The 19,149-nt window shown below is 32.2% G+C and overlaps 2 protein-coding genes and 1 long non-coding RNA gene across 3 annotated transcripts in view; 2 read left to right on the top strand and 1 right to left on the bottom strand.

Annotated features, from left to right (window-relative positions):
- Nucleotides 1–19,096, top strand: part of LOC143051960 (uncharacterized) — a 69,378-nt gene extending 50,282 nt beyond the window's left edge. The window contains exons 10-13 of the mRNA XM_076224937.1: nt 7,702–7,729; nt 12,059–12,385; nt 13,417–13,716; nt 16,763–19,096. Coding sequence (XP_076081052.1) covers nt 7,702–7,729; nt 12,059–12,385; nt 13,417–13,716; nt 16,763–17,169 — 1,062 coding nt within the window. The 3' untranslated portion in view covers nt 17,170–19,096. The remainder of the gene's footprint in view (nt 1–7,701; nt 7,730–12,058; nt 12,386–13,416; nt 13,717–16,762) is intronic.
- LOC143051566 (uncharacterized) overlaps nt 1–19,149 on the top strand; it is a 425,778-nt gene that overhangs the window by 288,434 nt on the left and 118,195 nt on the right. The gene's annotated exons all lie outside the window — the stretch shown is intronic.
- The window catches only part of LOC143051550 (uncharacterized), a 576,970-nt gene that overhangs the window by 528,001 nt on the left and 29,820 nt on the right, over nt 1–19,149 (bottom strand). The window lies entirely within an intron of this gene.

Here is a 19,149-nt window from a genome sequence, read left to right as displayed (position 1 = left end):
GCATCGGAACAATATTCTTATATCACGGGATATCGGCAACATTGTCTACGTTACTTCGTTCCCCGTTGTTTACCTGTCCCTTCCTAAATTTTACTTTATGCATAAATTTATACTTGCATGGATATTTCAGTGATATTCAACTTGTTTGCATTGGATTTACTATTCTATTTCCCGCAGAATATTCTAACAGAAATTGTACAGTGTCCGTAAGCATACGGTGTGGTAAAACTATCAACAATCTCGTCAAATTCGTCAGATTTGTCATTGCCGATATTTATATGGACGTCCTAAAATTATACTCAATGCGCATTTTAATGAAATAGTTGCAACTTGACGTTTAACTATAAAAAAAATCAATCAACCGACATAATAGATTCCAAGAAGAGAACCTCGTATACTTTTTTATTAAATCATTGTAAATAGTACAAATGGATTCAGACATGTCAGTGTTGGTACGGATTCGTTGGTACTTTGATGATGTGGCATAATAGTTTTGTTTTACACGTACACCATCATGAACTCCTATATATGATGTGACTGTTATTATGAATTAAGAGATGAAATTCTGACATTCTCAATTTATTCAAAATATTTTTTGCATTAATAGTTTTCCAATATTATTGATTACGTGTACATTTACGGTCCTACTAAAATGTGAACAGGAGCGCCAGGAGAAGACGTTAAGGCGCTCGGTACAATGGTATGCGGGTATATAGATTTGCAAATAAAAGTGCACATATGATCAGTTTTGGTCAAATAGTTTTGTTTTCCAAGTCAGCATGAGGTATTAAAACTACTGAAATTTTGTTACGTATCAATATTTTGAATAAAAGGAGGACACGCTGGTATCCTAAATTTATGCAACAAAAATTTGTTGTTATTATATTGCAATATTGCTGTCCATTGTCATGATTGTATTATACATTGAATCCTGACATTAAAAAAAAGGCTGATTTACTATGCGGGTATATAGATTTACAATTTAAAGTTCACATATGGTCAGTTTTGGTAATGCGGTCAAATAATTTAGTTGTACAAATCAGCTGGAGGTATCAAAACTACTGAAATTTTGTTACGTATCAATATTTTGAATAAAATGAGGACATGCTGGTATCCTAAATTTATGCGAACCAAAATTTGTTGTTATTATATTGCAATATTGCTGTCCATTGTCATGATTGTATTATACATTAAATCCAGACATAAAAAAAAATGACTGATTTACTGTCCTGGTATATAGATTTACAATTTAAAGTTCACATATGGTCAGTTTTGGTAATGCGGTCAAATAATTTTGTTGTACAAGTCAGCTGGAGGTATCAAAACTACTGAAATTTTGTTACGTATCAATATTTTGAATAAAATAAGGACATGCTGGTATCCTAAATTTATGCGAACCAAAACTTTTTGTTATTATATTGCAATTTTGCTGTCCATTGTCATGATTGTATTATACATTGAATCCTGACATTAAAAATAAGGCTGATTTTCTATGCTGGTATATAGATTTACAATTTAAAGTTCACATATGGTCAGTTTTGGTAATGTGGTCAAATAATTTTGTTGTACAAGTCAGCTGGAGGTATCAAAACTACTGAAATTTTGTTACGTATCAATATTTTGAATAAAATGAGGACATGCTGGTATCCTAAATTTATGCGAACCAAAATTTTTTGTTATTATATTGCAATTTTGCTGTCTGTTGTCATGATTGTATCATACATTGAATCCTGACATAAAAAATATGGCTGATTTACTATGCAGGTATATAGATTTACAATTTAAAGTTCACATATGGTCAGTTTTGGTAATGTGGTCAAATAATTTTGTTGTACAAGTCAGCTGGAGGTATCAAAACTACTGAAATTTTGTTACGTATCAATATTTTGAATAAAATGAGGACATGCTGGTATCCTAAATTTATGCGAACCAAAATTTTTTGTTATTATATTGCAATTTTGCTGTCTGTTGTCATGATTGTATTATACATTGAATCCTGACATAAAAAATATGGCTGATTTACTATGCAGGTATATAGATTTACAAATTAAAGTTCACATATGGTCAGTTTTGGTGGATGCAGTCAAACAATTTAGTTGTACAAGTCAGTTGGAGGCATCAAAACTACTGAAATTTTGTTACGTATCAATATTTTGAATAAAATTAGGACATGCTGGTATCCTAAATTGATGTGAACAAAAATTTGTTGTTATTATATTTCAATATTGCTGTCCATTGTCATGATTGTATTAAACATTGATTCTGGCATAAAAAATATGGCTGATTTAAACTATGTGGGTATATAGATTTACAAATTAAAGTGCACATATGGTCAGTTTTGGTGGATGCGGTCAAATAATTTTGTTGTACAAGTCAACTGGAGGTATCAAAACTACTGAAATTTTGTTACGTATCAATATTTTGAATAAAATGAGGACATGCAGGTATCCTAAAGTTATGGGAACCAAAATTTTTTGTTATTATATTGCAATTTTGCTGTCTGTTGTCATGATTGTATTATACATTGAATCCTGACATAAAAAATATGGCTGATTTACTATGCAGGTATATAGATTTACAAATTAAAGTTCACATATGGTCAGTTTTGGTGGATGCAGTCAAACAATTTAGTTGTACAAGTCAGTTGGAGGCATCAAAACTACTGAAATTTTGTTACGTATCAATATTTTGAATAAAATTAGGACATGCTGGTATCCTAAATTGATGTGAACAAAAATTTGTTGTTATTATATTTCAATATTGCTGTCCATTGTCATGATTGTATTAAACATTGATTCTGGCATAAAAAAATATGGCTGATTTAAACTATGTGGGTATATACATTTAGATTTACAAATTAAAGTGCACATATGGTCAGTTTTGGTGGATGAGGTCAAATAATTTTGTTGTACAAGTCAACTGGAGGTATCAAAACTACTGAAATTTTGTTACGTATCAATATTTTGAATCAAATGAGGACATGCTGGTATCCTAAATTTATGGGAACCAAAATTTTTTGTTATTATATTGCAATTTTGATGTCTGTTGTCATGATTGTATTATACATTGAATCCTGACATAAAAAATATGGCTGATTTACTATGCAGGTATATAGATTTACAAATTAAAGTTCACATATGGTCAGTTTTGGTGGATGCAGTCAAACAATTTAGTTGTACAAGTCAGTTGGAGGCATCAAAACTACTGAAATTTTGTTACGTATGAATATTTTGAATAAAATTAGGACATGCTGGTATCCTAAATTGATGTGAACAAAAATTTGTTGTTATTATATTTCAATATTGCTGTCCATTGTCATTATTGTATTAAACATTGATTCTGGCATACAAAATATGGCTGATTAACTATGTGGGTATATAGATTTACAAATTAAAGTGCACATATGGTCAGTTTTGGTGGATGCGGTCAAATAATTTTGTTGTACAAGTCAACTGGAGGTATCAACAGTACTGAAATTTTGTTACGTATCAATATTTTGAATAAAATGAGGACATGCTGTTATCCTAAATTGATGTGAACAAAAATTTGTTGTTATTATATTGCAATATTGCTGTCCATTGTCATGATTGTATTATACATTGAATCCTGACATAAAAAATATGGCTGATTTACTATGCAGGTATATAGATTTACAAATTAAAGTGCATATATGGTCAGTTTTGGTGGATGCGGTCAAATAATTTTGTTGCACAAGTCAACAGGAGGCATCAAAACTACTGAAATTTTGTTACGTATCAGTATTATAAGTAAAAAGGGGACATGCTAGCACCCTTAATTTAGGCGAACAAAAATTTGTTGTTATTATATTGCAATATTGCTGTCCATTGTCATGATTGTATTATACATTGAATCCTGACATTAAAAATAAGGCTGATTTACTATGTTGGTATATAGATTTACAATTTAAAGTTCACATATGGTCAGTTTTGGTAATGCGGTCAAATAATTTTGTTGTAAAAGTCAGCTGGAGGTATCAAAACTACTGAAATTTTGTTACGTATCAATATTTTTAATAAAATGAGGACATGCTGGTATCTTAAATTTAAGCGAACCAAAATTTTTTGTTATTATATTGCAATTTTGCTGTCCATTGTCATGATTGTATTATACATTGAATCCTGACATAAAAAATATGGTTGATTTACTATGCGGGTATATAGATTTACAAATTAAAGTGCATATATGGTCAGTTTTGGTGGATGCGGTCAAATAATTTTGTTATACAAGTCAACTGGAGGCATCAAAACTACTGACATTTTGTTACGTATATCAGTATTTTGAGTAAAAAGAGGACATGCTTGAACCCTTAATTTTGGCGAACAAAAATTTGTAGTCATTATTTAAATGAATTAAACTATTGCTGATTGTGGCTGCATAGTTCAAGGATGTATAACTAACAAGGACGTATACACCTAACATCAAATATACTTCTTTTCAAAAATATATAATATGATTGAATTTGATCTCGGAATATATATATATATATTCAGTGCCTGTTATCATTGTAACCGAGATCGTTTTTATAATATATAGATTGTCAGATCACAGATAAATTTGTGTTACGTTCTGTGCGTACTTATTTTCAAATATTTGTATTTAATCCTGTTCATAAAACGGAAGTATTAATTTTCAAATTACTTTATTTTCTATGTTTATACTACGAAACAAAGATATTAAAAATATTTGTTTTTAAATCAACGAAGAGCGGTCCTGGTTACAAGTTAACTTAGTGTTGAGCAGACCAGTCACAAGTTAACTTGGGAACAGGTCTGGTTTTGATCGGATTTGTCCAAGCAGAAGTTAACTTTGTGGCAGGACCGGTTTCCAAGTTAACTTATGTTAACTTTATGACATGACTGGTTCCGAAGTTAACTTATTTTAACTTTATGACAGGACTGGTTCGAAGTTAACTTATATCAATAGCGGACCTGTTTCCAAGTTAACTTTTTGGCAGACATAAAAACAGTCCTAGGACCAAGTCCGCTTTTCAAGTTAACTAGATTTTGGTCCTAGGACTGGTCAGAGCAGTCCTATATTCGGTCACAGGTTAACTTTAACCAGTCCAAATGACTGGTTATCAAGTTAACTTGCTGTACAGGTTAGGAGTGCACCCATCTGTAGGCCTACAAATTTCGGAAGACCTCAAATGGACCACCCACATATTAAAGTGGCAAAGAAAACAAATTCAACACTAGGCTTTCAAAGAAGAAACTTGAAATACTGCCCACAAGATTGCAAACAAACAGCTTACATCTCGCTCGTTGATCAAAGATTGAATATGGATCCATAGTATGGGACCCCTACACGGTAACACACATAAATAAGCTAGAAAGGATACAACGGCAAGTGGCAAGATTTATCACCATAGATTAAAAGTCAAGAGAGGACAGGTGTGTCTCCAATATGCTTGCCCAACTGGAACTACCATACCTCCAGACAATTGCAAGACGAACAAGCTAGAAGTTGATATTTATGTACAAAGTGGTTTAGGGGCTGATTCCCGCTATTGAACCAGACAAATTTCTCAAAAAAGGACGTCCTATGAGAATCATAACTGCTAAGAAGTTCGAAGAATACCACGCAACACATATTGTGGAAAAGCAAGTAAAGAATCACTCTAAGTGTTTTGACATTCCACTCAGCATAACACTACTATACTCAATCTCATTCTTTGTAAAGACAGTGATCGCGTCGAATCAGCTAGACGACTGTAGTGCGTGCATCAAGCGTAGAAAACATCAAATCTGCTCTAACGCTTCGTCAATAAATCGGCGGCGCTCTCTCAAACCGTTAAAGCCATAATTGGTATCAACAACGTATGCATACATATACAGATACAGAGGATTTCGCGGTCGTTGTTAATGTGGAAAATCGGGTCTCCTGTGCACTGCTGTGTTTGCATGTGGTGATGACTGTGAATAAACATGTATTTTTAGCCAAATAGTAGTAATTTGAAAAAAAATGTTTTAGTACTTCAGTAATTTCATTTTGTATCTAAGTCTCATATTTGAAATTTACACCATATTTCTTTTTTTTACCGGAAGTGTGATTTAAAAATTTACAATAGAATAAAATTAGTAGTTTTGAAGATAACTAACTACCAAAAGTTTAATGACAAGCAAAAAAACAAAAACCAACAGAAACATTTTCTTTACATTTTGAAAAAAGTTCAATATTAAAATAGAAAATTGATATGTCTATGTCCGCCATTCTGGATATTTCTGGAAGTAAGGTTTTTAAAGAGATGTCTTATACATTGTATCCATGAGAAGCACAAAAGATAGGTTCCTGCCCAATGTAATGATAGTAGCATTACATTAAAACACATTTCAATTACCCTCCCTAAAAAAAGCTTATTCTAGTATTATATCCGCCATGTTAGATTTTACCTGAAGTAGGGTTTTTGAAGACATCTTATCTATATTATATATCCAACAGTAGTATATAACAAAGGTTGGTACCAAATATTATGTTAGTAGCATGATAATAACACCTTTTCACATACTAGCCTTCGATATAGGGCTGATTTCAGTATGATGTCCGCCATTTTGAATTTTACCGGAAGTGAGACATTTTTTTCAAATGCCTCCCTATCTGAAATAAAAGACAAATAGTTGCAGAAGGTCTATTCCAAATTTCATGCTTGTAGCAGGATGTGCACAATTCGTCAGAAATATGCTTGTAGCCGCGGGACTAATTGCACAGTATTCAGTAATAGCAAGAAATCTTCAATTGAACAGTATTGTGCAATAGCAAGATGTTTTCAATTGCACAGTATTGCGCAATAGCAAGAAATCTTCAATTGCACAGTATTGTGCAATAGCAAATATTTTCAATTGCACAATATTGCGTTATAGCAAGAAATATCTAATTGCACAACATTGTGCAATATCAAGAAATTTTTAATTGGAGTTATCTTTCTTTGTCCAGAATAGTAGTTGAATCAACTTAAATCATTGTTTTATACAATATACAATGTATATTCACTTTTACTACCAACTGATAAATTAAAACAATCTTTACCATTCAGTGATAACAAGCACTTTATTTTACATTTTAATATTTTATGATGTATTTAAATGATTAGTTATTGTTGCAAACTGCATTAGAAATCAGTTTTGGAAAAAAAGGAAAGGGGGATGTAGTTAAAAAATGGGGGTGGGGGTAAAAAATTTTCTCATTTCAGATTTCAAAAATAAAAAGAAAATTTCTTTAAACATTTTTTTAAGAGGATTAATATTCAACAGCATAGTGAATTGCTCAAAGGCAAAAAAAAGTTTATTAAACACATTCATTTTGTGTCAGAAACATATGCTGTGTCAACTATTTAATCACAATCCAAATTTAAAGCTGAATCCAGCTTGAATGTTGTGTCCATACTTGCCCCAACCGTGCATAGTTCAACCTCTGCGGTCGTATAAAGCTGCGCCCTGCAGAGCATTTGGTTGAATTTGTCTTTGAGTTTGGTACTATACCTTTTTACATTTTTTTTTTGCTAAGGTTAAGTTTATATGATATTAATCCTTGACCAAAACCGTCATAAGCAATGATTAATTTGAACATTTCTTTATGATTTTGTCTGGACCCTTTACTTCTGTAATAATAACATTACATGGATCAATGGTAGATGTAACTTATCACCCTGAAATAAATTAATGTTTAATATTATCATATTTGCAGGTACGTCAGAGAAAACAAGTGAAATCGAGTAAGTACTTTGATATCTAAAGTTTTTTGCATGGTATATTCAAAAGTGTTATGTTTTTCATACTGTTCTGATTCGAAAAAAAATCATAAATGTAATGCTTACCTTGGTACAATATCTGATTAAGGGTAGTTAAGGTAAACAAACGGTCATCTTGATTCCTTTTCATCTAACTGTGCAACTTTTTAGCTTACCTGGCCCAAAGGGCCAAGTTAGCTTTTCTCATTACTTGGCGTCTGTCGTCGTCTGTCGTCTGTCGTCCGTCGTTAATTTTTACAAAAATCTTCTCCTCTGAAACTACTGTGCCAAATTTAACCAAACTTGATCACAATCATTATTGGGGTATCTAATTTAAAAAAAATGTGTTCGTTGACCCAGCCAACCAACCAAGATGACTGCAATGGCTAAAAATAGAACATAGGGGTAAAATGTAGATGTTTGCTTATATCTGTGAAACCAAACCATTTAGAGCAAATTTGATGAAAAAAAAGTAAAATTGTGTACAGTTCAAGATCTATCTGCACTGAAATTTTCAGATGAAGCGGACAACCCGTTGTTGGGTTCCTGCCCCTGAATTGGCAACTTCAAGGAAGTTTTGCTGTTTTGGGTTATTATCTTTATTATCTTGAATACTATTATAGATAGAGATAAACTATAAACAGTAATAATGTTCAGCAAAGTAAGATCTACAAATAAGTCAACCCTTAAGAAGTTATTGTCCTTTATAGTAAATTTTTGTAAATATTTGTAATCTTTTACAAAAATAATCTCCTCTGAAACTACTGAGACAAATTTAACCCAACTTGTTCATAATCATCATAAAGGTATCTAGTATAAAAATGTGTTCGATGACCCTGCCCTTGAACCAAGATGGACGACATGGCTAAAAATAGAACATAGGGTAAAATGCAGTTTTTGGCTCATATCTCTGAAACAAAAGCATTTTGAGCAAATCTGACAGGATTATATTGTTCATAAGTTCAAAATCTGTCTGCCTTGACATTTTCAGACCAATCAGGCAACCTGTTGTTGGGTTGCTGCCCCTAAATTGGTCATTTTAATAAAATTTTGCAGCTTTTGGTTAATATCTTGAATGCTATTATAGATAAGGATACACTGTACACAGCAATAATGTACAGCAAAGTAAGACCTACAAAAAGGTCAACATGATCAAAATGGTAAATTGACCCCTTTAGGAGTTATTGCCCTTTATTGTCAATTTTTAACAAATTTCATAAATTTCATAAATTTTTATAAATTTTTAAAAATATTTTCCACTGGTTACTACTGGACAAACTTCATTATAGATAGAGATATGTGTAAACAGAAAGAATGATTAGTAAAGAAAGATTTACAAACACATCACCATCACCAAAACCCAATTTTGTCATGAATCCATCTGTGTCCTTTGTTTAATATGCACATAGCCCAAGGTGAGCTACACAGGCTCTTAAGAGGTTCTAGTTTTCACATTTCATAGGATTGAGTAATCATAATGGTTTTATCTTTATCATATAGTTATGTATCTTTTTTTATTACAAAGCAGTCAGCACATACTTTCGAAAATATAATCACCATCTTGAGAGATAAAATTGAGAATGGAAATGGGGAATGTGTCAAAGATGTTTATCTTCCATGCGTGATTTGGTTTTAAAAATAACTGCCTCCCTGAATTTATTCCAATTATAGTCCAGTCTAACTAAGATTTAACCTCAAACTAATTGCAACAGAAAATGTTTAGTTCTAATCTATAGCATTATGCCCTTTATATACACAGAAAAAAGTCCCATAAAATATAATTTTAGGAAAACTAAAAATCAGCATTTTTAATTTCCTTTGGAAATTAACATTGGAAGGGAAGATAACTCTTGCAAAAATCAGTCTTTTTTAGTCAGTTTTTGATTGTTTTTCTTGAAATTTATGTTAAGTATGATACTTTGATGGGGTTATAAGTTTGTATTTGACTAAATGATATAATCTTCCGCTCATGAAATGTACAAAACCGAAGTGTTATGGGTAGTTTTTTTTTTTTGTGCATTTCTCATAAAACAAATTGCAAATTTGAAGCTTTGTGACCATTTTGAAAAAATGATGTGAAAATTTGGTATTGTTAATATCTGTATATTATATTTTTTCAGCAACTTATGTAAAGAAACTTTAAACCACAAAAAGAAGAAGACATGCTTAATTATTTTGATTACATTTGAGATTCTTTACCTTGACATGTTGAAAAATTCAATAAAGGTCAACTAATGAATTACGAAATCTAGATCAAAGCTTGATAAAAGATATGAAAACACCTTTAGAATTGTTTGTTATACTCTAAAGACCGCTAAAAAATCAAGAATCAACTCATTCTCATGAATAGAAACGGTAAAGTTGTAATTTTGTATCAATTTTTAAAGATATTTCTGCCTTTTTTGCAAGAGTTATCTCCCTTTTCAATGCAAATCTCCATAGGAATTTTAAATGGTGATTTTTTTAAGTCTTCCTCAAGTTAGATTTTATGGGACTTTTTTCTGTGTATATTTGAGTTATAATGCTAAAGATAAAACTTAAAAATCTTCTGTTGCAATTACTTTCGGGTTAGGGTCAAATTTATGCTAGATTGACTGGACTATTAATAAAAAAACATTAAAAGTTTCTCTGTGTCCGTCATCTACTTTTATAAAAATAGTCACCTCTTCAGAAACTATTGAACCAATTTCAACAAAACCTAGAATGAATATTTCTTTGAGTATGCAGCATACATGTTGTTCTGACATGGCTGCTATGGCTAATCATTGAACATATGATTACAATGCATTGTTCTGTCTTAAAAGCCTGAATAAGACAAAACTATAACATAGGCCAAACGTTTTTACCAATTTTCCGAAACATTGGAGATAAGTCTTTTGTAACACAAACTTATAAATTTAGCAATTGTGAATTTAATTGTGTTTTGTATACTTTTATGTGTCTTTTGTCATTTTTGTCTCGCGTGTGAAAAAAGTTGCAGAATGTGAGCATTCTGGTGGCGTTTTAACTATTTTGTAAAGCTTGATATTTCAGAAAGTAGAAGACGTGGATGGTTTATGTATACATTGTGTGTATAGATTCTTTACGTTACGAAGTTTATGTTTTGTATACATCCGTCGTCATTGGCCTCATTTTCATGGTTCAACTGATGTTTAAAAAACAAAACTTGCAATTTTGAGTAATGGGAATTTCTCTCTTATGCTTATTTATACAACATATAGCTGGTTCATTTGAATGTCTTTTTGTCAATCAGACAGAAATCACCTGACCTTAACCTGTACTCATGGATCAATGATCAGGGTTATGTTTACTTGGTCAAGTTCGTATCTCAATACTATACATGCAACAAGACAACTTTATTTGGTGCATGTAATGAATGTATCGTAAACATGTCTGACTAAATTTATCCTCATTTTCATGATTCATTTAATTTGTAGATGTTATTCTTCATGATTAGACATAATTTCGATACTTTTATCAATACGTCAATCATATTCATTGTATGCATAACCTCAATTTGACGCTTCTGTAATCAAGGAGGAGTTTTCCTGGTGACGTCAATTGCACAGATCTATAAGTCACATGCCAACTATATTTGATATATCAAATAATTGTAAGGTATACATTTTTTTCATAGTACATTGGTCAATGTGTTGTTTGGTAGTTTGCCGGGAAATAATGGAGCAGTTGCATTTGGTTTATGGCATGATTGTAAGGTGAGGTTGTCCGACTGGTAGGTTTCCACTGACCCTAATCCCATTTTTAGGATTTATTGTTCAATGTTCAGTTTGAGTGGTTTGCTTTGTACTCTGAAATGTATACATTGTATGCGTAAATTTAATTTTTGATTTTAAACAGCCAGTGAATGAAATGACACTAATAATAATCGATCTGTAATGCTCTCTTAAATGCTGGTGATGATCCTTTAAGAATTATCCAGTAGACGATTAAAATAATTGGGATGAGACAATAATTAGAAGTTGGCAGTCCATTATGTGGGAAAATATGCCCTTGAATAATCATGATAATTATAAAATTACAATGAAGTAATGGGGGAAATATTTAGGTCCAATTTTCAGTTTCAGCTATTGTCTCCTTTCCAGAGAGCATGAATTGAATGCAGAAACTGTATACATTAACATATTTAATTTTTAGTGCCAGCTGGAAAATAAATGCAAAGGTTTACCCTTGTGTCTCACAAGCATAACACGCATTTGACTGTCCAGGATAAAAGCATTCAAGGTAAAACTGCAATATGAGTCTTTGATTAGTTTTGAATAATGCTCTGTAGATAAAATTGTTTTGTTATTTCAGGTATTCCTGATGATATTCTAGACTGTATTCCATCAGATGAAATTGTAGACAGATTAGCACCATTGATTGGCAATATAGTCTTCCAACTAGGAATAGAACTGGGACTTTCTGTAGAAGAGATAGAGAGTATCAAAGAGAAATGTGATCGTGATTTGACAGCACAGAATAAGGAAGTCTTGTTTGCATGGAGGAAAGACAGAACAGTGAAACCTACAATACGGGTACTTGAACAAGCATTTGTAGATATTGGTAAAGGGGCAAGGTGTTTAAAGGAAGTTGTAAAAGATGTTGATCCAAATACACTTCAAGCTGTAGAAACATTTATAGGTAATACTACTATGAAAAAAGTCTGAGTAAATAAATAAGACGCTTTAGGTAAAATTTAGCTCATCTTATTAAATGAAAAACAAAGGAGTGAAATGGTTTTAATAAACTTCTACAAATACTTCAAACAGTAGATTCCATTCATTCAAAAGTTTTGAGCAAACTTAGTGTTGAAAAAAATCCTCTCCATTATATATCACATTAAGTAACAGTAGTTCTGGATTACTATAGCAATTTATATAGAAAAGTCTTTGGTTTATATTATGAGGGTGGATCATTTCCAGAAACCTAATTGTGAACTAACAAAAATCGTAAATCCAATGAAAAGCATATGAATAATAATGTAAAAAAGAAAACTACACAAAGACAATACAACAAAACATTACACAGGAAAGAATATTAAGTAACACAAAATCCGTGGTTGTTTTTGAGTGCTCCTGCAGTATCCTTGAATTCCCTATATTGATATTTTTAGGACATTATTTTTTCATGTCCCCGGTACAAAATGTCGAAGGGCATATAAATTAACCCATGTCCGTCTGTCCGTCCGCCCGTCCATCCGTCCGTCCGTCTGTCCGCCCATCCGTCCGTCCGGATTAGGATACATTGTTTGTCCGGCTGTCTTTTCCTACAGTTTTGGAGGTACAACTTTAATATTTTGTGGGATGTTCACACATATAATGAAGGTGTGTAAGGCCACAGGATTTAGATTTTTTTGTAATATTCTGAAAATGGCAGGTAGTTGGACTTAATAATGCTTTTTGTACTAGCTGCATAGAGAAATCATGGTACGTCAGGCTATCTCCTCCTACAGTTTTGGAGGTACATCTTAAATATTTTGTAGGATGTTCATACACATAATGGAGGTGTGCATGGCATTTTTATTTCTTTTGAATACATAGTTTTTATACGTTCATTTACGGGACGTATTATGGTATACCGTTGTTCCTCTGTCCATCTGTCCATCCATCCGTCGTCAACATGTCGGAAAATAACTCAAAGACGTTTTAACAAAATAATCTGCACATTTACAGATAGAATCAGAGAAAATGCAAGCAAAATCATACAGGACATTCAAATCAGTCAGATTTTAGACCATATGATGACACATCTGGTGATATCAGCAGATGACAGACGCCGTATTGAACAAAATGCTGGACAAGATGATCAAAACAAAGCATTGCTTGATATTGTGGTTAAAAGGAAAGAACCTGTATATAGTGTGTTTGTTGATGGATTACGTAACTGTGGATACAAAGAGCTAGCAAATGATTTGAAATATAATTCTGAGGAAATGAGCCCAAGTACAACATCAGAACCTGCTGAAAATAAAGGTATAGTTAGTTTGTGTTGTGTACACTTGCTCAGTTGCTTTTTTACTGTTTCTTTATTACGTTGGCGCATTTGTATTTCAAATAATACCGCTGACAAATTATTATTCAAAGCAGCTTACTTTTAACCAATCATCCTCATTTAAACCCCCATCACACTAGACCAAGATCATGGAGATCGCATTACGATTTTTAAAAAAATAAGATCTCGGTGAGATCGTGGTATGGTCAGCTTGAATATTCAATATCTCATAGCGTGCATACCACGACCTTGCTACGATTCTGCTACAACAGTAACTCGTGTTAGTTAGATCTGGTCACACTCTTGCTACGTCTTATAAGACCTTGCAACGACTCTCATGATCTCTGTACGCTTCTACCCAGACCTTACGGTTCGCATTACGATCTTGATATTAGTCTACTACGATTGAAACACGACTCCACAACGTTGTCACTATGTTCTTCGTCCTATGAATAGCTTGACTTTTCTATTGTACACACCAGTTTCCTTGAGAAAACATGCCACTAAAGGTATCAAAAACTCTTAAAGGTTGTGGGGATAAAAGAAAAAGTTCATAAAGAACTACAGGAACAAATTGAGCCAATATTACAGATTAAATTCAAAAAATCATTTGACACTGGGCAAACTCCTATGGACTGGAAACATGCCAGCATCGCCACAGTTTTTAAAAGGGGAGACACACATTACGCAGTAAATTACAGATCTACTTCATTAACTTTCATCTGTTGCTAGTTAATAGAACACATGGTTACAAAACATTTAATACACCACCTTGAAATAACCCAAATTTAGATGATCCAACGACGAGATGCTCGGTATACATGGTATATCTGCAATAAATACCACTTTACGAGTAGTGTTAGAAACATGCTTACCACATTAAAATAACCATCACCAGCAGAACGTAGACTATGCACAAGATTGGTAATGATGTATAATATATCATACCATCTTGGTGCCATTCCATCTGACATACTCATTAAAATAGAACCCAGGAACTAGGAAAAACCATACACTCACATACAGGCATACATCTAACTACTCTTACAGAATTCATACTTTCCTTATACAATACCTTTCATCGAAATCAGCGCCTTGTGGTACTTGTCCAGGCACCACCCGTTAATACCGTCAGGAACAGCTCACTTATTTCCTAGCATGAATTAAGATGGTATATATAGTTATTTTCATTGCAATAAATAATTATATTTTGTTTAAATTGGGGTAAATTTTATCAATAGTCCACGTATGCGACAAAATATTATAATCAGATGTCGATAGAATATTGTATACCAACGAAGAAGAAGAACAGAATGATGTCGTGCAATTATCGAGGCAAGGATGTGTGAAAAACAGGACATAGTAGCTGTGTATTATTGTCTTCCACATTGTAGTATAATCGTACAGTAGTAGAAGTATAATAAAGTTGTAATGAAATCAGTATAGTTGCAGTGAAATCGTAGTAAGGTCGCCACGAAATATTTTCCATTCCCTTATGAAAAGAGAAACATTGCGGTAAGGTTGCAGCAAACTAATGCGGCAATCTTTTTAGTAAGTCAGATGACTTGAAAGTTGTTCACCAGTATTCGCTGCTAGCAGCGACCTTTCAGCAAACGAATGTAAAAGTTTGCCACAAACACTAAGCTTTCTTAAAATTGAAGGAACTTTGTAAACATACTTTACAACAGGCCCAACGTTTGCTGGAACTTGCCCGCAAACTTTATTGCATTCCTTTACCATTATATGTAGCTTACTTCCAATACTGAGCATGGTCCATGCACTTAAACAGACGCCCTGCTTCTTTATATTGGAAATAGGAGGGAAGTTATTGTTTGTGTTTTCATGTAAAAAGTAATGGATGTTATATAAAGTAGATGTCTGAGTTAATATGTGATTCAATTAGTTCCTGGAACAGGCCATGCATCATTGATCATCACTTTGTAAGTCATTTTAGACACCAATTTGCATGTTAATTTGTTGTTATTGATACCAAATTTGTGGAAAAGGGCCCCAATTTGATGAAAATAACAGTTGTGTTACACCCTAACTGCCCTTAGAGAAATATAATTACAATTGTAAAATTGAACTTTGTGGATTAAATGATGTTTTGCAAGAATTGTCTTCTTAGGGTTAAAATATTGTAATTCTTCATTGTTTTTATAAATCAAATTTGATTAATTTGTTAAATAATTGTATGCTTATGTTTGTATTTATAGTATACCTGTTGTCGTGCCTAAATCACAGTAAATTCTCCATTATAAAAACAGATGTATTCTTGATTTTTGTTCATACATATGAATCTATTAATCAGCTCATTCTAAATTCTGCACTGAGTAATTTAACTCATGTACATTGATGTATACATGTTCCCAATTTAGTTTTTCTGGGGGTCTTTTGTGGTCACAATTTGTATTTCTCCCTTTCACATTTCTTTAAAACTGAAATTGTTATCAGCAGGTAAATAACAGGTAAATAACAGTTGGTTATAATTAATTCATACAATTTAAATGTTTATCCCTATGTGCATCATTTGAATGAGACGTACAAAAAAAGCATTAAAAGGAAGGATTAGCATATTTGATTTGCCAGAGGTTCACCAAAAACTATGCAAGGCTTTGTAAGTTTGCCGGAGTTTCACCATAAAAAGTCGCCAAAAGTTCGCCACATGTCTGATCTATCATTTTTTTCATGATCATCTAACATCTTAGTATTATAACAGTGCGATCATTTGTAATTTATGTCATGTTTTATGTATTTACAGGAACATTTATGAAGTTGTTACGTTGTTTACTTTATAGTTCAGTCATATTAAATCACTTTCGATAATGATCTTCTGGACAAAGTAAATGCTTCTGACATACATCTTTGTATTTTCATTAGTTGAAAGTCAGTGTTGACACTCGTATTATAAATAAATCACCCAGTGTTGCTTTGTTTTATTCCACACTATACCGGGTTATTTTTATTATCACCACCTTGTGATTACTGGAAATCTTATATTAAATGAAATATTCTATATTTTTGTAGGATTATCAGATAGGACGGTTCCATTGTTTAAAATTCGTCTGCAGAAAAATTATTCAGATATCATTACCAGTGTAAAGCATGATATAATAGTAGATCATTTGATACCATGTGATGTATTGACATTTGAAGATTGTCAAAAGATAAATGCGTGTCCATCACAAGAGCAAAAGAATAGACAGTTAATGGACACACTTTTGCATGGAAATGAAAATGGATTTACCGAATTTCTCAACGCTCTAGCAAATGACTCAGCATATGCAGATCTAGCAAATAGAATAGCATTCACAGAAGTTACAAGCACAGATAGATCAAACATTCAGAGTTGCTACAATATAAATAAAAGGAAATATGGGCTGAATGTACAAGAGACAACAACCCTGCTGATCAAAAAAACTAAAAAGAATTAGAGGCGAACAATTGTTCAGGGAAATATCCTTTTGGGTAAAACTGTTGTTCATGTTAACTATACAATATAGGTTTTGCCCATTTTTTAAGGCCATATAGTGACCTCTAGATGCTTACATTTACTCAATTTCTTTTTCGGTTGATAGTTGTCTCATTGACTATCATACCACATTTCTTATCTTTTATTTGTCTTGCACTTCAATAATGCAATATAGGTATAACTGGTGAATTATAAAGCCAGTGATTTTGTTATTAATTTGTGATGCAATGATTATTTTTGAAATTTTAGTTGTGCCTGTAGAAATATTTCAACTAACGAGATATTTGATTCTTATTTGTAGTGACATATTTTCTAGGCGCTCATGAATACCGAATTCTCCATGTTCAACATATAAGTCTTATGATACTTTTCTTTTCAAGGTTTTCAAATTTGCATTGTTCTTGCAAGTTTTCTTCAAATATACTTACAATAATATATTGTTATCGAGTCTATGACAGATTAAAATGGTTGTCAAGTTTAGAGGATTCTCTATTGGTAAGTCATTTTAAATGGAATCGCTTTTGGTAAATTGATGCATTTGGTCTGCAGCTGTATAAGTATAGGCAGGTCTCATTTCCATCAGTTTAAAAGAAACCACTTATGGTATGGTAATTATATTTGGTATGCAGTTGTAATTACATTTACAAATCTAATTTGAATGGTTGCATGTGGATTCGTTTGCTCAGCTCCCTTTCATGGACTAGTGTGTATGTAATGTGTCAGTTAAAGAGGAACCAATTGTGGTATAATGTCAATTATATTGGTTTGTTTACACCCCCCTCCTCCGCTCCTTTTCATGGACTAGCGTGTAGGTAATTTGTCAGTTTAAGAGGAACCAACTGTGGTATGACGTCAATAATGTTGCTTTGCTTTATAAGAAAAAAATTGTCACTTCTCATGTCCTTGGAGATTTCTTTGTTACTCTTGAGTACATTGACTTTGAACGTTTTGCAAAATTAAAATATTAAGGTGTTGAGTTAAATTTAATTTTGCCTTATTGTATGAAGATCCGACACAGGTGAGGCATATTATCTCCGTGTAAACAGTTTATATGTTTAATAGTTTAATACACGACTTAAAAGAATTTTTGTCTACATGACACCATATTTTTGTTTACATGACACCGTATTTTTGTCTACATGACACCATATTTTTGTTTACATGACACCGTATGTTTGACTACATGACACCATATTTTTTTTCATGACACCGTATTTTTGTCTACATGACACCGTATTTCGCTAGTCATAATTGTTTATTGTTAGAGCTGTTTGTTTTCATTTTTTTATTTTGAACATTTTGTCTTCTTAGGGACTTGTATATCTTATTACGGTATGGACTTTGGTCATTTATGACAACCGCAAAGTAATATGTAGCTGGTCGAATCGTTTGGTTGGTCTGTGGTATATAAAAGTTGTTTTATTGACATTGACAAATATACCACTTTGACATAGTTTTAAATAAGATCTTCCATTACATAATTGTTTTTCGTTTAACTTGATTATCTTACATAAGGTCATAAAAATAACATGTTGTGATTTTTTTAAAGATAGAATAACTTTGACGAAAACTATGTTCACCTCCAATTTCAACAAGTCAACGTTAAATACAGTTTTCTAAACGTATGACAATACTATCAAGACTATGACGTCATTGTAAAATAAAAGTAACAAGAACACTGACTAACAGATAAAAGGAAAAAATATTAAAGACAAAAGTTTTTATTTTCAAGACTATGAAGTACAGTCATTGTAAAAAACAAGTAACAAGAACACTGACTAACAGATAAAAGGAAAACATATTAAAGACAAAAGTTTTTTTTTCAAGACTATAAAGTACAGTCATTGTAAAAAACAAGTAACAAGAACACTGACTAACAGATAAAAGGAAAAAATATTAAAGACACAAAAGTTTTTATTTTCAAGACTATAAAGTACAGTCA

This window comes from Mytilus galloprovincialis, chromosome 11, assembly GCF_965363235.1.
Source record: "Mytilus galloprovincialis chromosome 11, xbMytGall1.hap1.1, whole genome shotgun sequence".
In the NCBI taxonomy this organism is placed as follows: Eukaryota; Metazoa; Mollusca; class Bivalvia; order Mytilida; family Mytilidae; genus Mytilus; species Mytilus galloprovincialis.
The sequence above is the reverse complement of the archived record's forward strand: the minus strand, read 5'-3'. Positions and strand labels throughout refer to the sequence as shown.